This window comes from Perognathus longimembris, chromosome 1, assembly GCF_023159225.1.
Source record: "Perognathus longimembris pacificus isolate PPM17 chromosome 1, ASM2315922v1, whole genome shotgun sequence".
Classification (NCBI taxonomy): domain Eukaryota; kingdom Metazoa; phylum Chordata; class Mammalia; order Rodentia; family Heteromyidae; genus Perognathus; species Perognathus longimembris.
The window spans coordinates 61,132,539-61,156,586 of record NC_063161.1 but is presented as its reverse complement, the minus strand read 5'-3'; the positions used below and the strand labels follow the sequence as shown (position 1 = coordinate 61,156,586).

At 39.0% G+C, this 24,048-nt stretch overlaps 1 protein-coding gene across 4 annotated transcripts in view; it reads left to right on the top strand.

The window, feature by feature from the left end:
• Positions 1-24,048, top strand: part of Cntn1 (contactin 1) — a 289,165-nt gene that overhangs the window by 178,442 nt on the left and 86,675 nt on the right. For all 4 annotated transcript variants that reach the window (XM_048366305.1, XM_048366315.1, XM_048366324.1 and 1 more), the window contains 7 exons: positions 893-988; positions 6,478-6,684; positions 8,507-8,606; positions 9,003-9,184; positions 11,300-11,424; positions 12,054-12,171; positions 19,752-19,902. In XM_048366305.1, the coding sequence (XP_048222262.1) occupies positions 893-988; positions 6,478-6,684; positions 8,507-8,606; positions 9,003-9,184; positions 11,300-11,424; positions 12,054-12,171; positions 19,752-19,902 (979 nt within the window). The remainder of the gene's footprint in view (positions 1-892; positions 989-6,477; positions 6,685-8,506; positions 8,607-9,002; positions 9,185-11,299; positions 11,425-12,053; positions 12,172-19,751; positions 19,903-24,048) is intronic.

The window sequence follows — 24,048 nt, the reverse complement described above, 5'->3', positions numbered from 1 at the left end:
TGGTAGAGTGCTAGCCTTGAACAAAAGGAGCTCAGGGACTGGGCCTAGGCCGAGTTTTCAAGCTCCAGGACTAGCAAAAAATAAAATAAAATCCCTCTGCTAACTTCTCCTGGTGAAAATGGACTCTCCTACCTTACCATCTCCATAAAATTACTGAAGGCTTATTGTATGAGTTGTTAGAGAAGACCCCTCTGCTACTACTTTCTCCACAGAGGGTAGATTGTTTTGGTGAGACAAGTCTTATGCATGTCAAAATTTTGTTTGTTTTGTGCCAGTACTGGGGATTGAATGGATCACTTTCATGATTTCCAAATAGGGTTCTGCCTTTTCTTTTATTCCGTCCCAGAATCTAAGTTCTTTCTCCTCAGGAAGGGAAATAAGATGTTCAATATGAGTCCTGTTCTCTAAGTAGTGTGTGTGTGTGTGTGTGTGTGTGTGTGTGTGTGGTGAGTGTGCCATTAGTGGGACTCAACTTGGGGATGAAGCACTGACTCCCAACTTTTTTCCCTCAAGGCTGGTGTTCTACCACTTGAACCACATCTCCACTTCCAGCTTCTTGCTGGTTAAGTTTCATGGAATTTTCTGCCCAGGCTAGCTTTGAACTTTGATCCTCATATCTGTCTCCTAAGTAGTTAAGATGATAGCCATGAGCCACCGGCACCTGATGAGCTTCTAATCTTAAGTGGGCTGCTCCGGATGGCTTTGAGCTCATTACAGAAGTCAAATCTAGTTCTTAGACCCTAAAAACAGGTTCACTTACATGGTCTGCCCCACACCTACTCCAAAGTGAGCTTGTTCCTGAAAAGATAAACTTTCAATGGCTAGTCCTCTTTCTATAACTAGTGATCTTTCCACAGCATCCAATGTTTTGGTCTTTTTCTTTTGTAACTAGATCTTGATCCTTTCCCACCTGAGGAACGTCCTGAAGTCAAAGTGAAAGAAGGGAAGGGAATGGTTCTGCTCTGCGATCCTCCATACCATTTTCCAGGTAAACTTCATTTCTCTGTGACTTTAAGCGTCTAGGAAATGAAAAGGGCATGTTGCCATTTTTCCTAGTAAGGATGATACATTATTAATGACCTAATTATCCTAATCATCATGGCTCATAATTCATTCCATAAACCTCAATATTTGCATAACTTTGAAATGTTTCACTGATTACTGGTTATAGACATTTTCTTTCCTGGCTTATTTCTTAACTCAACTCCCAAAGACCTCTAATCATTCATTTTGGTGTATAAACCATATATATGTTTAATTATGTCCTTATTAAAATTCCTATTAAATGGAGAAATTATAATAGACTTTTCTAGAGGTTATGATAGATTTTTCTGAAACAGAGCAACATCACCGAATTATGTATAATTAATTCATCATTTCCTTAACAATTTGACATCTACAAATAGACTGTGAGCTATAGCTAAATAGCAGAATAAAAAGACATAATAAGTTAGTTATTAATCTCTTTAGGAGCACTAATCTGCCAGAGCAAGCGTTCACTTTAGAAAAGAAGCACCCAGTGCTAGTAGCTCATGCCTGTAATCCTAGCTACTCAGAAGGCTGAGGTCTGAAAAGCCATAGTTCAAAGCTAGCACAGGAAGGGAATTCTATGAGACTCTTATCTCCAATTAACCACCAAGAAGTAGGAAGTGGAGCTGTGGCTCAAGTGGTAGAGCATCATCCTTGATCTCACACACACAAAACGTGAGAGCTTAAGGCCCTGAATTTAAGCCCCAGTACCAGTGGGAGAAAGAAAGAAAGGAAAAAAGAAAGAGAGAGGGAAGGAAATGGGAGGGAGGGAGAGAGAGAGAGGGAGAGAAGCCTGACCTGGGAAGGGAGCATGGTGGTAGAACATTTGTCTAGCACACAGAAGGTCTGGGCCTCCATCCTCAGTGCTTCTAGCAAATGAAGAGAAAAGAAAAAGAGATGTGAGTAACATTTGGTATAAGATTCAGCTTTGAATAGATATTTCTTCTAAATTATCTAGCTAAAATAAAACACTAACATGTTAAATTAAAGATGAGTACTTCTTATACTTATTTTCATTTGCCTTATTTATCAAATTTTGCCTCAGGCTAACATAAATAACACATTTCAAAAGGAAAAAGAAGTTTTTAACATTCTTTATGTAATAAATTGGCCTTTAGATATCTTCATAGAGAATGAAATATAACTAATGTATAATTTTATGTGGAATACATCCATTCAATGTATGTGACACACATATACACATAGATATTTCACATGTACTATATCTCTATTAATATCCTGCCTGAAATTTATGCACATATTGCATGCAAAGTTATACATATGTTGCATGCCACATTTCCTATATGTGTGAAAATTTTACGCAAGTATATAATTATGGTTGCTTCTCTGTAGCATGGGAACTATGGTTACTTGATCAATATGCTTCTTGCATATGAAAGTTAAAATGCTCTCACAATATTGAAGTGAGAGACTGAGAGCCCTTTCTTGAGGAGCAGTTGAAACAATCAAACCATGCTCATCTTCAGAATGTCACTCATAAAGAAGATATGGGTGAGGGAGAGTCAGGATAACTACGGGCAAACTAAATGGGAAATTTCAGTTAGACTTCCAGAAGGAAGTTTGGTTGACAGTTTTATTGCTATGTAGTGCTTAATTTATGATTTATCATGATATACATTGACTTTGAAGATGTAGAAAGTTGAGTAGGTAAAGAAGGGGGAAAAGATTTCCAGGGAACAGGCTGTGAGGTTTCTCTAGCAGAAGTCTAGGTTTCAGCCTCTGTGGCATCTTTCCAGGTATGCTGAGGGAAAGTTTTCATGGGTCAAAATAAGGTTGGGAGAGACTTCCTGCCACACATCCACACAAGTCAATGTTCTCTTCAACCTGGTTAAAGACATATGTGCCTCTGTGGAAGAACTCAAAGGCTGAATTTGTTTTATTGCGTTTCATTTTATTACACTTTATTTTTTGTACATGTACTGGGCCTTGAACTCAGAGCCTAGGCAGCACTGTCCCTTAGCCTTTCTATTCAAGGCTGGTGCTCCATCAGTTGAGTCATACTTCCACTCCTAGTATTTTGCTACTTAATTGGAAATAAGAGTCTCATGGACTTTCCTGCCCAGGCTGGCTTTGAACTGTGAGCCTTAGAACTAAGCCTCCGGAGTGGCTGGGATTATAGGCATGAACCCCAGCACCCCAGAAACTGAGTTTCTTTTAAATGAATTCAATACACATCATTAATAACAGACTAGAATCTGCTTAGGTCTTCTGTCAGCAACCTTATGGTATTATTTAACATTATACTCGCCACCTCTACATTCCACCTCTATGCCTTTCTTCCTTCCTCCTTAATGAAGTTAAATTGAGGTTTCTCTCTCTCTCTCTCTCTCTCTCTCTCTCTCTCTCTCTCTCTCCCTCTCTCTCTCTCTCTCTCTCTCTCTCTCTCTGTGTTGATACTAGGACTTGTACTCAAGATCTTGTGCCCTCTCTTAGCTTTTTCACTCAAAACTGATGCTCTATCACTTACTTGAGTCACAGATTCACTTTCCTACTTCTGGATGGCTAATTGGAGATAAGCGTCTCAGACTTTTCTTCCCAAGTCTGGCTTGGAACTTTGCTTTTTACATCTCAGCCTTCTGAGAAGTTTGGATTACAGGCATGAGCCATCCATGCCTGGTTTAAGGTTTTGTGCTTTACAACTCAGAATTTTTTTGGATTGGGGGTAAAACTCAATTAAAACTGGGCCTGAATCTCTACAAATGTTACATATGCAACTTTGCAGTTGCCACGCCCTGTTGCTCTGGTGGTGAACTGAGAATTCATCTCTGTCAAACTCAGTTATATCTATGTAAATTTCCTCATTTGGAATTTGGGAATGATAATTTCCCTGCCATCTTATTCACTGTAATTTTGTAGTCTATTTGAAAATTGTAGAGATGCAATTTCAGTGGTTATTAATCATCATATAAATTGGACTATTTTAAAGTAAGTAATATGAATCTAAATATATAATATATTTTGGACCCAGTATTACCATTTACCATGTCTAACTTTGCTGAAAGTTTTTAATTGATAACTGTAGAAATGTTATGTCTCTCACTTACAGAATAAAAGATCCAGAAGGAAAAAAACCAACCTTTATAATTTATTGCATTTTTCCTTTGGATTTGAGTTTTCCTAATAGAAATACTTTTATCTGAACACTGCTGCATATTGATGAACAATCAAATACATATTTTAATACAAATGCTTATTGAGTTTTATAATACTATCTGATATACAACTGACTGCTTAATGCAATCACAGAGTAAGTACTCAACAAATTTTGAGGGATGAAAGGATCAGAAAATTTTAAAAAACCAAATAAATGTGCATTAAACTGATTGCATGCAAGACTTATGTTTCACGGAAAGGTAAGCATTTTAGATTTTATTTTCTATATTGAAATAAATAATTACCAAATGTCTAAGGCTTTTAAACTCCTATACCCTGGTAAGTGAGAATATAATGCATTATTTCCAGCTAATTTTCTATTAATATAGCCATAAAAATTGGCTCACTATGTCTCACAAAATATAAGCATGTCTTCAAAAAGATAGAGAGATGGAAACAGAGAGATCGAGACAATGATAGAGACAGACAATACATAGAGAAGGACACACAAAGAGAAGCAGAGAACAGAGAGAGAGAGAGAGAGCGCAAACCCTATAATTGAAAAGGTAGGTACCATAGGCAAAGTACAAAACACCTAACAATAGATACATACATTTAAAAAGATGAACAAGAGTGGGAGAGCAGTGTAGTAAATACTTTCACAATATGGGAAACTTTGTGCATACTACTTTCTAAACATGTTTAATGACGATTACTCCATCAAAGCTCTGAAAAGAAGCTATGGCAATTTTTTATCAGTATGGATGAATTCTATTCTGTCAAGGCTAATTTTTATAAAAACATGAAAATGTCCTAAAAAGTTTGCAAATGATTCCTTCTGGACACACCAAGGTACTTCAAGTTTGTTTCGAGGAGAAAGGTGCATTATTTAGCAAGGTTAGATAAGTGGTATCTTTCAATGTTGCTCAAAACTGATTTCCTTTGTAATACTTATGCTTCATACTCCTGGACAAGAAGTGTTTTTAATCAATAAAAGTAACCCTTCTTAAACATGGTATTCATCCTGAAAAATTAAGTTTATTGATTTAGTCTATAAAGGAAGAATGGGTTTTTCATAGACAACTGATTTTTCTTATTCACATGGGATGAAGAAACATATAGAGAAAATCCATTGTGTCTTAGAAATCTGAGTTAGGGTTTCACTCTTGAGGGCCAAAATAGCCCCAGCCCTAATTTAGAGAGGAAGAGTGGCTACCATTGTAACCTTGGTACAGCTTATTTTGGAGATGGAGATTTGTAGAGGAAGGTTAGAATATCAGCTCTGTTTCCTGATTGCTCTTGATAAATTAGTCTAGCAAGTCCCGCCTGTTGAAAATATCAGTAGTTTCTACCATTGTAATGATGTAGACAGCTTCTAATGTGTTGAAGTTAAAGGTAGGGTTCCTCAGTGGGCTAGAGCTTGCTAAGTAAAGTTAGATTATTTCTGGGTATGTGTGCTGATACTGGCCTTGAACTCGGGGCCTGGGTGTTGTCCCTTAGCTTTTTTGCTCAGGCCTGGCACTTTACCAGTTGAACCATAGCTCTACTTTCAGCTTTTTTTTTCATGGTGATAGTTAATTAGAGGAAGATTCTCAAAGACTTTCCTGCTTAGGCTGACTTGAAACAAGGATTCTCAGATCTCAGCCTGCCAAGTAGCTAGGATTACAGGTGTGAGCCACTACCACCTGGCAGTCAAGTTGGATTAACTATGCTACAAATCTCATTTGGGGAAGAAATCATGTCTATCTTGTTTATTGTCACATTGAAGGTACTTGAGTAAATTATAGAACTAGATGTTAAATAAATCAGATAAATTGATTTATAGGCCAAGATACATTTATATAAACATCACCACCATATCTTCTTTGAGTGTTTCCAAACATATAATTTAAAATAAGAGTACACATAGGAAGAAAGATGAAGGCACAGCATCATGTCATTTTGGAGCTTATTTATAACATATACCAAGGTAGGCCACAGTCTTTGTAAATAAGACTTCAATTCAAAATCTCAGTTCCACTTAATGCTCATGAAAATTCTAGGTATGTTACTTAACCTCTCTGACTTCCAACTACCCAATCAGTGAAATAAAAATAAAGATATTCTAAGTTCATAAATTGATAGAAATAAATAAATGGATGTAACTGCTCAATACTGTGTTTATATTCATGAAAAACATGGTATCAATTAGAAAATATGCAGTGTTTATCTTGGCTTTCTTCCAATATTTGTTCTACTCTAATCTCTATTAGACTATGTAATAGCTTGTAATCAGAAAACAATCTTTGCTTTTGGAGAAAAGCTTAATATTTAATAGAAAATCTTTTCTTCTAGATGATCTTAGCTATCGCTGGCTTTTAAATGAATTTCCTGTCTTTATCACAATGGATAAACGGAGATTTGTGTCTCAGACAAATGGCAACCTCTACATCGCAAACGTTGAGGCTTCTGACAGAGGCAATTATTCCTGCTTTGTCTCCAGTCCTTCCATTACGAAGAGTGTCTTCAGCAAATTCATCCCACTCATTCCAATCCCCGAACGTAAGTATTTATGGTATAGTGGGAAGCATATAGTTTAGGAGGTTACAAGGAAGGGACACCTTCTACATTGAAGATTCAAGCCGATCTTCTACTGCATATAATTTTACATCATGTGATATCCTAGACGTCCTAGCACCAGTCTGGAACTTTATCATCTTAAGCTATTTTCTCGACTTGAATGGTCCTAATTCAATTGCCATCTTACTATGAGAGTCTCACCTTTTTTTTTTTCTTTTTTTTTTTTTGCCAGTCCTGGGGATAGAACTCTGGGCATGGACACTATCCCTGGGCTCCTTTTTGCTGAAGGCTAGCATTCTACCACTTAAGCCACAATGCCACTTTTTCTGTGATTAGTTGGAGAGAAGAGTCTCAGGGACTTTCCTGCCAGGGCTGCCTTTGAACCAAGATCTTCAATTCTCAACCTCCTGAGTAGCTAGGATTATAGGCATGAGCCACTGGTGCCCAGCTTCTCATAGTCTTTTGATACTTCTATCACCACCACCCCCCACACCACCCAGGGCAGTTCCTCTTTCTCAGCAGTTTATTTTGTTTTGTCTTATACGTGGTCAAAACATCATATATTTACTCATCTCTTTAGTAATATATTTACTAGTCTCATACAATGCAAAATACACAAAACAGATGGACTCTTTCTGAGCCTGTTTCTTATCCTTAAAGACGGACAGGATATCAACTCATTTAGAAATGTCATATGGAAATGTCAAGTCTCTATATTGACTAGCACAGCGTTGTTTGAGCAAATTTTTCCTTTATTTCCTTTCCTTTTCAACTTGCCTCTCACTTATCTTTATCTCTGGGGACAATTCTTGTTTCATTTTCTCTCCTTTCTCTTTCTCTCATTTTCCCTTACTTCCTCTCTCCTTCCTTCCTTTTTTCTTTCCTTCCTCCCTTCTCTTCCTCCCTCCCTCTCTCTTTCTTTCTCTTTCCCTTTCCCTCTTCCTTTCTTCCTCTCTCTCTTTCTCTCTTCCTTTCTTCCTGTCTTCCTTTCTCTCTCTCTTCTTTCTTTCTTTCTTTCTTCATTTTCTCTTTTGGTGCAAGTATTGTGGATTGAACCAGGGTTTGTGCTTTTGCTAGTTTTTCTTTTCTGTTCAAAGCTGGCACTCTACTATTTGAGCCACACCTCCTCAACGTCTCAATTTTTGCTGGTAAATTGAAGTTAAGAGTCTTATGGGCTTTTCTGTCCAAGCTGGCTTTGAATCACAATCTACAGCTCTCAGCCTTCTGAGTAGCTAGCATTACAGGAACGAGTCACCAGCACTCAGCTCTCCCTCTTTCTTTTATAACTTGATCTTCTTCTCTTCTATTCCCCCTCCTCTCTTTTCTTCTTCTTCTATCTTACAGAGTTCTGTACAGCACTGACCACAGTTGTTTCACCTATTTAATGCTTCTTCATGACTCCTTGAATTTGTATAATGAACTAAGTCAGATTGATTGAACAGTTGCTGTTATTGAAAATGCTTGATCAAGTGCATATTTGTGTTCAAGCAAGTCCTATGGCAGGGCACTGGTGACTCATGCCTGTAATCCTAGCTACTCAGGAGGCTAAGAGCTGAGAATTGCAGTTCAAAGTTAGCCCAGGAAGGAAAGTCTGTAAGACTCTTATTTCACTAAAATACCAAAAAAGCCAGAAGTGGAATGGTGGCTCAAGTGGCAGAGTGCTAGCCTTGAGAAAAGCAGCTCAGGGATAGCACTCAGGCCCTGAGTTCAAGCCCCAGGACCTGCAACAAAAAGCAATAATCACAGCATTAAAAATCATATTGTGCTTAATATTTCACAAATGTTTGTATTATTTTGATAATAGGAACAACAAAACCATATCCAGCTGATATCGTAGTACAGTTCAAGGACATATATGCACTGATGGGTCAAAATGTGACTCTAGAGTGTTTTGCACTTGGAAAGTAAGTATACTTTTACTTTTCCCTAGCATGTAAAGACATATTTGTTTTATTATGTGTGTATGTGTTTGTGCCAGTACTGGGCTTGAACTCAGAGCTTTGCACTTTTGCTTGACCTTTTCACTCAAGGCTAGTGCTCTACCATTTGAGCCGCAGCCCTACAGCTGGCTTTGGTTGTAACTTGGAGTCTCATGAACTCTTCTGCCTAGGCTGACTTGGAATCAGGATCTTCAGATCTCAGCTTCCTGGGTATATAGGATGACAGGTGTGAGCCAGCTGGCAACATGTTTGTTTTTGTCTCCTTTTAGGAAGGAAATGATGTACATGGTTAGCTATAAACATAAGAAAATTGTCTTTTATGTGTTGTGGAACTCAAGGTCTTGTATCTTCTATTTAAAGTCCTGTTCCTGATATCCGATGGAGGAAAGTGTTAGAACCAATGCCTAGCACTGCTGAGATTAGCACCTCGGGGGCTGTCCTCAAGATCTTCAATATCCAACTAGAAGATGAAGGCATTTATGAATGTGAGGCTGAGAATATTAGAGGGAAGGATAAACACCAGGCAAGAATTTATGTTCAAGGTAGATGTTTATATTTTCTGTGCAGGTTATCACTGTCTTATTCAGTCATTCCTATAATAACTAATAGTTTTTAAAATAGTGACATATATGTACATGTATATTATATTACATAGAAGGATGTGAGATTTTTACTTCAATCCAAAATATACAGTTACTGTAGTTCACTTATTCCCTTTGTCATTCTTTCTATTTCTTTCTCTCTCTGCTGGTACTGGAGTAAGAACTCAGGACCCACTCTTGTTTTTTTGTTTTGTTTTGTTTTGTTTTTTGCACAAGGCTGGAGCTCTACCACTTGAGCCACAGCTCCCCTTTCAACTTTTTGTTGGTTCATAGGATAGGAGACAAGAGTTTCATAGACTTCCCTGACCCTGTGTCTTTAAACCAGGACCCTGAGATCTCAGCTTCCTAAATAGCTAAGATTGCAGGCATGAACCACTAGCTGTTGGCTATAATTCTGTCTTTGCAATACTTTTTTTTTGACAGTACCTTTTCATTTATGGAAGAACTTAGGCATTATAGCTGAGTTTGAATCAGTAGTATGCATACTTTAATATTTATCAAGATAATTTATAGGACTTGTTAAAAGCACAGGCTTCTAGATCCTTCCTCAGAATTTCTAATATCTAATATGGGCTTTGGAATATGTATTTCTTTTTTATTTTTATTTTTTGGCAGTCCTGGGGCTTGGACTCAGGGCCTGAGCACTGTCCCTGGCTTCTTTTTGCTCAAGGCTAGCACTCTGCCACTTGAGCCACAGTGCCACTTCTGGCCATTTTCTGTATATGTGGTGCTGGGGAATTGAACCCAGGGCTTCATGTATACAAGGCAAACACTCTTGCCACTAGGCCGTATCCCCAGCCCCTGGAATATGTATTTCTAACAAAATCCCGGAAGAAGTATAGGCTACCGATCTGCAACCATAGTTTGAGAACCACTAGTGTAAGGAATCATTTTGCTTGCACAAAATTATCATGGCACAAATGTTTGGTTCTCACACATTAAGTTGAATTTATATCTGGGAAGAGAGATTTTTTTTAAGTAACACTTGTAGCTTTTTTTATTTCAAATCATTTCTGTGATGTTCTATAATGTGGAATAAAAATGCCACAGGTATCAACAGAACTTTTGTGTGTGTGTGTGTGTGTGTGTGTGTGTGTGTGTGTGTCTCAGTACTAGGACTTGAACTTAGGGCCTGGGAGTTGTCCCTGAATTTTTTTTCACTTAAGGCTACTAGATTTTTGGTGGTTCACTAGAGATAAGGGTCTCATAGACTTTCCTTCCCCAAGCTGGTTTGAAATCACAATCCTCAAATTTAGCCTCCTGAGCAGTTAGGATTATAGGCATGATCACCTGTCAAGATTATTTGTCATTTATTTTTCACTCTGTGTAGCTCCCTATTTTTCTTCTTTTTGTCTCTTCCAAAATAGGAAATAAGAACTGAGGTATAATTCTTGAAAACCTCAAATTCACATTTTGACAGATTTGAATTTACATTGAAAAGATAAAAATTGAATATGGATTAGCTTTCCAAACAAACATAATTTAAAGCAGAAGAATAAGTACTAATTACATCATAGTTTCCTCATTTTGTAACAGTTTCCACCATTTCACTGGTGGTAACATGTATTGTTTGTACTTAAAACTATGGTGGCTGGGGCTGGGAATATGGCCTAGTGGCAAGAGTGGTTTGCCTCGTATACATGAAGCTCAGGGTTCGATTCTCCAGCACCACATATATAGAAAATGGCCAGAAGTGGCGCTGTGGCTCAAGAGGCAGAGTGCTATCCTTGAGCAAAAAGAAGCCAAGGGCAGTGCTCAGGCCCTGAGTCCAAGACCCAGGACTGGCAAAAACAAAAACAAAACAAAAAAAAAAAAACAAAAAAAAACCTATGGTGACTGGCTGTACCAGGTGCCAGTGGTTCAGGTACAGGTTCAGGTACAGGTGCTTGTAATCCTAGCTACTCAGGAGGCTGAGATCTGAGGATCATGGTTTGAGGTCAGCCCAGGTAGGAACGTTTGTGAGACTCTTTATGTCCAATAAACTACTCAAAAATAAAAAATTATGGTGGCTGTTAATATTTGTGCTTGCCATTCATCATGTTCTTTGCTTTGTAGCATTTCCAGAATGGGTAGAACATATCAATGACACAGAGGTTGACATAGGCAGTGATCTCTACTGGCCTTGCATAGCTACAGGAAAGCCCATCCCTTCCATCCGATGGCTGAAAAATGGATATGCGGTACGTACAGGCAATGCTTTGCTATCCCTGAGTTCTTATTCGGGAAACATTTGAGGATGGTTCCAAGACAAATAGAGCAGGAGTGCCAAAAATGTGTGGAGTAGTTTCTATATAAAAGCTTCATTGACCATTTTTTTTAAAAAGCAAACAAGAATCTGAATCTTTTGTTTAAACAACTTCCTGTGATTTTATCTTCACTTTCTTTCTCTCTCTCCTTATTTTTTCCTTTGTTCCACTTTGTTCCCCTTCCTCTTACTCATCCATCTCCACTGCCTGCTATTGTCCTTCTTTCTCTTGCCTCTTTTTCCCTGAACCTCACAGAAACAGAGGTTAAGAGTGATGCCCTAAGTCCTACCTTTAGTTCTGGGGACAAGTAGCTTCTCTGTCTTCTCCCTGTAATCTCCCAGCTGGCCCCCGAGGGACAAAGGTGGAGCCTCAGCTCTGTAAGATCAATAGAACAAGAGCTATTGGGCATGGTAAGTGGGCTTTTCTTCCCCTGACATGAAAATCCCACTGTATGCTTTAGGTGAACAGTAGAAAAGATGAACAACCAAGCCCCAAACCTACAAGAAAGCCATGTTCTATTCAAGTTTATCAGGACTATGTGTTTTGCCTTTCATCCTTTCCAGTACCAAAAAGGGGAGCTTCGACTATATGATGTGACTTTTGACAACGCTGGCATGTATCAGTGCATCGCAGAAAACACTTACGGAGCTATCTATGCCAATGCTGAGCTGAAGATTCTGGGTCAGTATCACTTCTCTTTTTTTCTTCAGTATGCATCCAGCAAACTACAAGAGCAAAAGATGATAGAGCACCCAGAAATCATATTTAGGTTGCACTTTACTTTTTTTTTTATGTGTATGCCAGTCCTGGAGCTTCAACTCAAGGCCTGGGTGCTGTCCCTGCACTTTTTTGCTCAAGGCTAGCACTCTACCACTTGAGCCACAGCCCTATTTACTTTTTTTAAATAGTTCTTTGGAGATAAGGGTTTCATGGACTTTCCTTCCTGGGCTGGCTTTGAACCACACACTGTCCCTTAGCTGTTTCACTTAAGGCTAGTGCTTTGCCACTTGAGCCTTCCCTCCACTTCTGGCTAAAATACTGTAACTCTTAAAATTTTTCTTTTGTGTTATTGAAGATTCTAAGTACACATGCTTTGAAAGCAGTAGTTTATTAAATTGAATTATTATTTAAATATATTTTTATTTATTTTTATATTTTGTGCCAGGGTTAGGTTTGAACTTAGAGCCTGGGTGACCTTCCTTAGCCCTTTGCACTCAAGGCTGGCACTTTACCACTCTACTTCCAGCTTTATTTTGTTGGTAAGTTGGAGGTAAATGTCTCATGCTTGGGCTGCCTTTGAACCACAATCCTCAGATCTCAATCTCCTGAATAGCTAGGATTACATTTTTTTTATTTTTAAGAAACTGAAATGTATAGTCATTATGAGTTAGCATGGGACATTATGATTTTTAGCATCCTAAAATGGTAAAGCAAAACTTCCTGTGCTACTTATTGATGGACTGGTTGATTTTTTTTGTTTGTTTTGGGTTTGTTGTTGTTGTTTGCCAGTCCTGTGCCTTGGGCTCAGGGCCTGAGCACTGTCCCTGGCTTCCTTTTGCTTAAGGCTAGCACTCTAACTCTTGAGCCACAGCGCCACTTCTGGCTTTTTCTATATTTATGGTGCTGAGGAATCAAACCCAGGGCTTCATGTATATGAGGCAAGCACTTTACCACTAGGCCATATTCCCAGCCCCCTGATTGATCTTTTTATGGTGATTGTTTTTATTGTCAAGATGATGTATAGAGGGATTACAGTAACATATTTAAGGTAGTGAATACATTTCTTGTCGTCCCTTTCCTCATTTTTCTTCTGCCTTCCCTCCCCCCAATGTACCACACCCCCTTTGCTCTCATCATTTTTTTAACCTTCCCAATGATGAACATCATCATTCTAATCTACAATGCTTATGAACTTTATGAGTATTAACAATCAACAATTCCTTCCAGGTCATTTCTTTCCTTTTGCTTAGTGTAATCTCTTCCTTCTTTTTCTCTAATTTCTCCCCCCGCCCCACTGCCCTTGAATTGCTTGGTTCACTTTCATCCACATCCATTGCAGTTGTTGGGCTCCCTCTACTGTATTTTTTTTCACCCACTTTCCACTCATCCGGTGCCCTCCTCCCATCTTCCCTCAGATGTGCGCATGTATACATCATATCTAAGGTAAAGGATGTAGGGTCTTCTAAATATTATAAGACTTAATAAGAAGAGGTCCTTTGCTTCCTTATCCTTGAAGTTCTTTTCAGTCCGAATATTAATTTATGTACATATGAAGTAGTGTTTGAATTTTACTTTTTGTTGCCTTTCTCCTGAGACTGACCTTATTTGGTCTTGCTGTGAATTGGTATCTTGGGTCTGTTTTCTTGATCACGTCTCTTTGTTATTTAATTCTAACACCCACATATCAAGGAGACCATGAGCTGTTGGTCTCTCTGTTCTAGGCTTGTCTTGCTCAATATGATTTGTTCTAGTCCTGTCCATTTCCCTGAGAATGCTATTATTTATCATTTCTAGTAGCTGTGTAGAATTCCATTGTATATAGGTACCACATTTTTTTGATCCATTCATATGTAGTGGGGCATCTGGGCTGTTTCCATTTCTTGGATATTGTGAACAGTGCAGCAATGAGGTGCAAGTGTCCTTATCATATCCTAGTTCCTGTTGTTCAGGATAGATGCCTAGGAGTGGTATGGCTGGCTGATAGGGTATGTCTAAGTTTAGTTTTCTGAGGAACCTCCAGACTGCTTTCCAGAGTGGTTGTACTAGTTTACATTCTCACCAGTAGTGCAGTAGGGTTCCTCTTTTTCTGCATCCCCTCCAGCATTTGTTGTTACCTGAGTTCAGAGTATAGGCCATTCTGACTAGGGTAAGGTGATATTTCAGGGTTGTTTTTATTTGCATTTCCTTTACTGCCAGGGATGCTGAACATGTCTTCATGTGTTTATTTGCCATTTTTATTGTGTCTTCTGTGAAGTCTCTTTTTAGCTCCCTTGCCCATTCAGTGATTGTTTTATTAGGTTTGGGAGGGATTCATTTCTTGATTTCTCTGCATATAATGAATATTAGGCCTTTGTTTGTTGCATTGCTGGTGGAGATCTTTTCCCAATTTGTTGGTTGTCTTTCTAGTTTAATAGCTATGTCTTTACCTGTGCAGAAACTTTTTATTTTAACATAATACCATTTATCAAATCACTCTCCAATCTGCTATGCTCCTGGAACTTTGTTCAGGAAGTTCCTGCCTGTGCCTATAAGTTCTAGTGTCTCTCCTACTCTGTCCTGCAGTAGTTTCAGAGTTTAAAGTCTGATGTTGAGGTCTTTAATCCATTTTGAGTTGATTTTAGTGCATGGTGACAAACTGGGGTCTACTTTGAATTTTCTGCATATGGCTGCCCATATAGGTATGAGCCACCAGTGCCTAGCCTTTTTCCTTCATTTTCTCTCTCTTCTACACATTATCAACTTTTTATTATTTTGTATATTGTCACTAGCAAAATTAGCATGCTAAAATATCTGCCATCAAAAAAAAACAAAAAAAATGTTTCCCTTTACTGAATATCCCTATTCAGCTACCTTAGTTATTATCCTTGTTTGATCCTTTGAAACTAAATTCCTAAGGAGTGCTTAAAAGTGTCCCTGTGTCCCTACACACACCCCTGCTTCTGAGATTTGGACTCATGGTTTCATGCTTGCTCAGAGGGTACTCTAGCTCTACTAGTTGAGCTAGGCCTCTAGGCTTTTGGCTGGTTATTTCAAAGATGAGTTTCACTGATTATTTTGCCCAAGCTTGTTTCAAACCCAGACTGGATCCTAGACTCTGGAGTAGTTAAGATTATAGGCATGAACCACTGGCACTGGGTTCAGGACTTGTGTGTGTGTGTGTGTGTGTGTGTGTGTGTGTGTGTGTGTGTGTGTGTGTGTGTGAGTTGCTGGACTTGAATTCAGGGCCCTGAGCTCTTTTGCTCAAGGCTAGCACTCTGCCACTTTGAGCTACAGCTTCACTTTCTGGTGGTTAATTAAAGATAATAGTCTCATGTACTTTCTGGCTCAATCCTCAGATCTCAGCCTCCTGAGTAGCTGGGATTACAGGTGTGAGCCACCAGATTCTCTTTTGAACCCACTGCAATCAGGCACAAACAAAATAATAACAAAAAATGTTAATATTGAGCTGGGAATGTGACTTAGTGGTAGAGTGCTTGCCTAGCATGAAGCCCTGGGTTTCATTCCTCAGCACCATATAAATACATAAACAGAAAAAGCCAGAAGTGGCACTGTGGCTCAAGTGGTAGAGTGCTAGTCTTGAGCAAAAAGCCAGGGACAGTGCTCAGGCCTTGGGTTCAAGCCCCAGGACCAGAAAAAAAAAAAAGAGTACTTTCAGATTCTATAAAGCTGTGAAATAATAGTGTGGTTGATAAAAAGTGGTGAGCATAGTTTGAAGACAATGCTGACAAAATTTATGAATGAGATTGAATTTATGAGAAAAAGATGGCTTCAAGTTAATTTGTTTCATTCAGAAAGTTAGTTAAGGGCCTAAAGTCCTATCACTATTAACTCAATTACAACTAATTCTAGTGCTGTTTACCATCAAAACCATATAAATTATTTACTTTCCTCTATATCATTTATCTGTGAAAAGAGTAGAACAGGAAATGGCATGTATAAATTATAGCACAGGAATAAATAAAAATAAAAGCTAATAAATAAGTAATTATTTAAAAAACTAATAAAAGGTTATAGCCTTGCTCTGAGTGTTAGAACACCTGCCTAGCAAGCACAAGGTCCTAACTTCAAACCCCTATACTGCCAAAAGAAAATTTTAAAAAAGGAAAGAAAAGGAATAAAAGTAAAGGCTACATGTTTATAAAAAGTGGATGCTTGTAATTTGTTACTATTTGTTATTGCTTGTCTTTGCTTGTAGAGCTGGTAAAATGAGAAAGAATATTTTGTTAACTTTTGTGTCTAAACAACAGTATGTAACAATCAACAACAATCACAGAAGACAATTAAAATAGTAGCAAAGGACTTTGATACTATATAGCAAAGATGGGAGTGGCTCAAATTCCAACACTTGAATTCCTACTACACCAAAGACTCAAAGCAATATTTACAGGCCTGAAAGAGTCCAACAAAAGAAAAACCTATATAATCAATTAAAATGTTACATCATTGGGTAATATTGTGTGGTATATATGTATATATATATGTATATATATGTGGGTAATATGTTACAAACATAGACAATCTCTAGTTTTTAACGTATATAACTGCATATACAATACAAATAGATCCATGTTGGTTTTAGAGCAAAAACTTGTGTTTTTAGGCACTAAAGAAAAAGCAAAATAAATTATTATTCGTCTTTTTTTCTGGCATTAAATACCATATCAGATTATATTTAATGTCCTCCCTTAGTTTTATTAGTAGTGATGAAAACTGATGCATCATCAGGAACCTACTGACTTTGGGTGGCAATATGTAAAACATAGTCAGCTGAGCTGTCCTGGATGGGCAGGCTCTGCATTTTGGGGTGCATCATCCTTAAAAGTCTGTGGGGCTCTGGAGTTCTGCGGGGGTGGTCCCCGGAGGGCCTCTCCCAGTTCAGGGCTGCAGCTCCTTCCCCCCACCCCCACCCCACAGAGGCCCACCACAGTCCGCAGCCCTGGCGCCCTGCACTGCTTCTTTTGCCTAGAATTGCTTTGGATATTTTAGGTCTTTTGTTGTTCCACATGAATTTTGGGGATTGTTTTCTCTACTTCAGTAAAGAACATCATTGGGATTCTGATGAGGATTGCATTGAATTTATATATCATCTTTTGCAGTATGGCCATTTTCACGATATTCATTCTTCCTATCCATGAGCTGGTGTCCTCTCTGATTTTTCTCTTTAGATTTTTATAGTTTTCACTAAATAGGTCTTTTATATCGTTGGTTAGGTTAATTCCTAGATATTTTATTGTCTTTTTTAGCTATTGCCAATGGTGGTGTTTTCATGATTTCCTTTTCTGCTTGTACATTATTGGTGTCCGGAAAGGCTACTGAACTTTGTGGATTGATTTGTATCCTGCCACTTTGCCAAATAGTTTATTAGTTCTAAGAGTTTGGGAGTGGAGTTTTTGGGTTATTCAGGTATAAGATCATGTCATCTGCAAATAGGGATAGTTTGATTTCTTCTTTCCCTCTGTGTATCCCTTTAACGTTCTTTTCTCGACTGATTGATTTTTGTGGTACTGGGGAGCAAACCCCAGGCTTTGTCCATACTAGGCAAGTACTCTACCTCTGAGCTATGCTTTCTGCCCTTGCCCATTTCTTGAGTGTTTGTGTGTGTGTGTGTGTGTGTGTGTGTGTGTGCATGAGAGAGAGAGAGAGAGAGAGAGAGTCCTAGATATTGAACTCAAGGTCTGTGTGCTGTCCTTACTTGAGCCACAGCTCCACTTCTCTTTGGGGGTAGTTTATTGGAGATAACAGTCTCTTGGTCTTTTGTGCCCAAGCTGGCTTCAAGCCCCAATCTTCAGATCTCAGCCTCCTAGTAGCCAGGGGCCCTTGTACTACATTTGATATTTTCCCCCTCTGATGTCTGTCAGTGAACACTGACTGCAAAATTACATGGAAGTGAAGACTAGTAGTAAAATATGTTGTAATCCAGGCTCATGTAAGGCTTCCCTGCTTTGGGGCTTTCCTCATTCCTAGACTTAATATCTTACAGTTACTGTTCAAAAACTCCAGCCAGAATTAAGACTGAGCTCCTCATCCAGATGCAAGGGGTTGATGTAATGATGGGATTTTGGTTCTGGGAGCCACTAATATACCCTGGATCCCGTATTCTGCCATTAGACAAAGATTTGAGAAGCAAATTTATATTCCTTTGCCCGAAGCCCATGCCCATTAAGCAATGTTTAAATTGCACTTGGGCAGCACTCAGAATAGTCTAAAGGAAACAGAATTCTAAGAACTTGGGAAGAAAGCGCAGACACAGACATAAGCATCATTGTGCAAGATGCACTTATGCAGCCTGTTAGGAAAGTTCAGTTGACCACTCATTTCAAAAAGGTTTGAGGACCTTCCCGAGTGGACCCTGACCCAACCGTAGATGATTTGCTGGTACCGTGCCCTCCAAGGGACCCCGGAGCCATTGAAATGATGTGGATGGATGTCCCTAGAGATAAGCTTGTTGATTTCAGTGTTTTTTGTAGCAAGATTGACCAAAACAGGTGGAGAATAAGTATGAATTTTTTAAATGTCATGAGATACTGCAATGGGAACCTTTGCTGATAAGAAAATGGCCTCCCTTTGAATAATAGGATGTTTTTCCAGTGTGTGAAATGGGTGTGTGTATTGTACATATATATGTATATATAATTTTTTAAGATAGAAAATATAGCAAGGGTCTTGCCTTCTACCTTTTAAGTTCAGGGAACAGTCAGTCCTGTCCACACACATGTTACCAGTGTGGTACTTCATGAGGCTTGAAAAATGAACTTATCTCATTGGATAATAAAACATAAACATGTTATTTTAATGTCTTTCAAATAAATGATTTGAGGATGTGTGACATGCTTTAGCATTGACACTAAGTTGTGCCTTGTACATTTGCTTGTACATTGACTATACATGTAAAGACTAAATTAGATTAAGGTAGATTCCTTAATTACCATAAAGTTCTACCTTACAAGTTCTATATAGTAACTTGCATTTAAGCTATATTTGCACATGTTAGGTATTATGCTATATGGTTGCCTTTGGGTTTTCTATACAGATTGTGGATATTCAATGGAAATCATAGGCCTAGAACATGATGTTCTTATGTGAAGTAAATTGTTAATATCCTACCAAAACCAAAACCAAAACACTCCAGCTGCCAGGAAATGGAAACGAGTGTTTTTCTTCATTGCTATTTTGTTTTGTTTGTTCATTTATCTGTCTTTGGAAAGGTACAAGGGGGCACAGAAATGGAGGACAAAGGGTGGACAATTGCAGCAGTGGTACTCATTGGAAACTATACTGTAAATGAACCATATAACTTGTAGGTGAAGATAGGAGGGAAAAACTGAAGGTGAGGCAGGGAAGGGGTGACATTATCCAAAAAGAAATGTACTCTTTACCTGACTTATGTAACTGAAACCCCTCTATACATCATCTTTACAATAAAATAAAATAAAATAAAACTCTAGCCAGACACAGGAACAATGCCTAGGCCCTGAGTTCAAGCCCTAGTACTGGGTTCATTAATAAAAAGAAAAAATATTCCTTTTTTTTTTCCTTTTTAGCTTTGGCTCCAACTTTTGAATTCAATCCAATGAAGAAGAAGCTTCTGGCTGCTAAAGGAGGAAGGGTGATCATTGAGTGTAAACCCAAAGCTGCACCGAAACCAAAATTTTCCTGGAGCAAAGGAACAGAGTGGCTTGTCAACAGCAGCAGGTTAGTTCTGGAACAATAAGTCTAGTGACATTGATCTCACTGGGAGGCTTATTCTGTAGAAGACATGTTTTTTGGGCTTTGTTTTTGTTTTGCTAGTCCTGGGGCTTGGAATCAGGGCCTAAGCACTGTCCCTGGCTTCCCTTTGCTCAAGGCTAGCACTCTACCACTTGAGCCACAGCGTCACTTCTAGCTTTTTATGTTTATGTGGTGCTGAGGAATCGAACCCAAGGCTTTATACATGCTAGGCAAGCACTCTGCTGCTAAGCCAGATTCCCAGCCCCTAGAAGACATGTTTGCATACTAGTAATTAAATTGTTTTCTCCAAATCTTCCCCGTAGAATTTACTCTCATGATAAGATGAAGAGAAGTACTTGCTCATCCATATCACTATCTATTGAAGTCAGGATTATTTTCTCTCTCTCTCTCTCTCTCTGTGTGTGTGTGTGTGTGTGTGTGTGTGTGTGTGTACAAGTTCTGAGGCTGTCCCTTAGCTTTGTCTCTCAAGGCTGGCACTCTACCACTTGAGCCACACCTTTACTTCTAGCTTTGTGGTTGCTTATGGGAGGTTAGAGTCTCATGGACTTTCCTGCCCAGGATGGCTTTGAACCAGGACCCCCAGCAGGATTGTGTAAGTTATAAGGAATTTAGAAAATGGAAACACAGAGATAGTTATAAATTGCCTAAGTACACACAGCTAATAAACAATGGAGAATGAAATAAGATTTCTCTTTCTTTTTCCTTAACAAGGGCATTGATAGCCATTCATATTAGTATAATTTTACACAAGTAACCTACTGCATATTTTGGTAGGAAAACACAATGGCAATTTGAAAACTAACATATCTTCCCATGTTCTAAAATCAAAATGTTCTCACCCTTTTCCCAATAATTAGATCATCTGCCGATGTTTTGGCTGTGTTCTACCACTTGAATCACATCTCCAGCCTGCTCTAGATCTTTGTTGGTTTGTTATTTATTTATTCATTCATTCATTCATTTATTGTGTGCTGATCCTGAGGCTTGAACTCAGGGCCTGGGTACTGTCCCCTGAGCTTTTATGGTCAAGGCTATTACTCTATCAGTTGAGTTATGGCTCTACTTTGGACTTTTTTTGGAGACAAATTTGTTGGAGATATGAATCTTACAGAGTTTGCTGCCCTGGCTGGCTTCAACTCATGATCCTTTGTTCTCAGCCTTCTGAGTAGCTAGGATTACAGGCATGAACCTTTTTTTTTTTGGTCAGACTATCCTCAAAACAGACCATGTGTATGTTTTGTGTACACTTTCAAAGGTAATTTGAAGTTCTGGAAATTGTGCACTTAGGAAAAGTAGAATCTACCAAGTACTTATCCCACTCCCATAATCCTAGCTACTTGAGAGGTTGAGATCTGAGGATGGCAGTTCAAAGCCAACACTAGCAGGAAAGTCCATGAGACACTTATCTCCAATTAACAATAAAAAAATAGCCAGAAGTAGAGCTATGGCTCAAGTTGTAGAGTCCAGCCTTGAGTGAAAAAGCTAAGGGGACAGTAATCAGGCCCTGAGTTCAAGTGCCAGTATGGGTGCTTGCGTGTATGCAACCCCCCTCAAGTAAAATCCAGCAAGAAGAAATACAATCTAAATATGAGAATCTATATTAATAAAACAGTAATTTTTGTTTGTCTTTAGCATCTTGGAAAGTACAAACAGAAAGTTGGAAAAGGTGCAACATAGGCAATTAAGGTTCTATTCCCAGAGGAATTTCTATTATAGAAGCTGTGTGTGTGTGTGTGTGTGTGTGTGTGTGTGTGTGTGTGTGTGTGTGCATATTTCTTTAAACTTTTTGGTAGCAGTGGAATGATAAGTATGAAGTCTTGAGGTTGTATTTCTAAAATAACTGGGCTCATTGCTTTCAGGCCTGTAACCTGCTGGAGCCTGTTCCACAGTGGTTTAAGTCACATTTTATGATAGGATGTGGAAAACCACTTCCTTCATAGAGCTAAATGTAGATCATTAATTTAAAAGAAAAAAGCTGGGCACTGGTAGCTCATGCCTATAATCCTAGCTACTCAGGAGGCTGATATCTGAGGCTCACAGTTCAAAGCCAGCCTGGGCAGGAAAGTCTGTGAGACTCTTATCTACAATGAACAACCAGAAAACTGGAAGTGGCACTGTGGCTCAGAATTATAGAGTGCTGATCTTGAGCAAAAGAGCTCAGGAACAGTGCCCAGGCCCTGAGTTCAAGCCCTATGACCTACCACAAACAAAAAACAACAATACAAAAGACTTTTGAAAACCTGCTTAATGATTTGCATCTAACTACTTAGTGCCTTTAGCAAATAACTGATTACTTGTGCAAGAATGTGCAGCTGTTATTAGATGCTACCATGCAGGGTTCTGGATCTTGGTCCCACCTTGGATCTAATACTTTAACTTAGTTGTTTCATGGCTGTTTGATAGATTGTAACCGAGAGATTATGCATTGCCAATGGAATTTTATTTTGTTGTGTGCTGTCCATTTTCACTCCTTTTATGGAATTTATGAAATTTGTTTCATTCATTTTGTGGATGTATAATTTGTGTTTTCTTCCTGTCTCCCCTCTTTCCTCCTCCTTCTCCTCCTCCTCCTCCTTCTCTCTCTCTCTCTCTCTCTCTCTCTCTCTCTCTCTCTCTCTCTCTCTCTCTCTCTCTCTCTCTTTCCTCCTGTCATTTTCCTGAGCTTTTTTTTTTTTAAACTCAAAGTTGGCACTCTACCACTTGAGCCACAGCTCCACTTCTGGCTTTTTGGTGGTTAATTGGAGATATGAGTTTCATGGACTTTATTGCCTGGCTGGCTTTGAACTGAAACCCTCAGATCTCAGCCTCCTGAGTACCTAGGATTACAGGTGTGAGCCACTAGTGCCTGGCCATATCTGTGTTCTATTTTGTTTTATTTTACAACTATTTGACTTGTGTGACACAGGATGCTGCTTAGGAGTTCTGGATAGACCTAATCTATACAAATCCCTCAGGTGTGTGAAAAACCTTCCTCACTTTTCTTTTTTTGGCCAGTCCTGGGGCTTGGACTCAGGGCTTTAGCACTGTTCCTGGCTTTTTTTTTTTTTTTTTTTTTTTGCTCAAGGCTAGCACTCTGCCACTTGAGCCACAGTGCCACTTCTGGCCGCTTAAGTATATGTGGTTCTGGGGAATTGAACCCAGGGCTTCATGTATACGAGGCAAGCACTCTTGCACTAGGCTATATTCCCAGCCCCCTTCCTCACTTTTCTCCTTCGTTGAGGTGCATATATACACAGCCTTGTTCTTTGCCTGCTCCTTGCATAGAATATTCCTAATTAAAATTTCAATCAAGACAGAGCTTACCATTACAGGAATGCTGTTCTTACAAAGGTTCCTTGATGTACAAATAATACTAATTTGCTCATCTTGGTCTCCCATTAATATTAGGCAAAGAAAGACTATATCAAGATGATTAGCTTTTGGAAAGGCCAAGGGAAAATACAATTCTACTTTTTCTGCTTTTTTTTTTGGGGGGGGGGCAGTCCTGGGCCTTGGACTCAGGGCCTGAGCACTGTCCCTGGCTTCTCTTTGCTCAAGGCTAGCACTCTGCCACTTGAGCCACAGCGCCACTTCTGGCCATTTTCTGTATATGTGGTGCTGGGGAATTGAACCCAGGGCTTCATATGTACGAGGCAAGCTCTCTTGCCACTAGGCCATATCCCCAGCCGAAAATACAATTCTAGTGTTGAGTGAAAATAAAGCATAGACTATTGTATTCAAATTAGCTTTATGCTGTTACATGTGCCAGTATTGGGGCTTGAACTCAAGGCCTGGGTGCTATCCTTAAGCTTTTTTCCTCAAGGATGGCACTCTACCACTTATGCCACAGCTCCACTTCTGGACTTTTGCTAGTCAACTGGAGATAAGAGTCTCGTGGATTCTGTTCAGGCTGGTTTGGAATGGGATTCGATTCCCAACACTACCTCATACGCAAAAGGTGCCTTAGCCAAGGACTCTGGATTTTTAAATGATCCTTATTATCTTTTAGTAGTTGTACAAAATGGTTTCAATGCAACATATTAATTGATGAGAACAATGCGTCTTGATCAATGTCATTCCTTCCATCATTCTTCCCTAGCTCCACCATCTCCACCCTCCCCAAGTCACCTG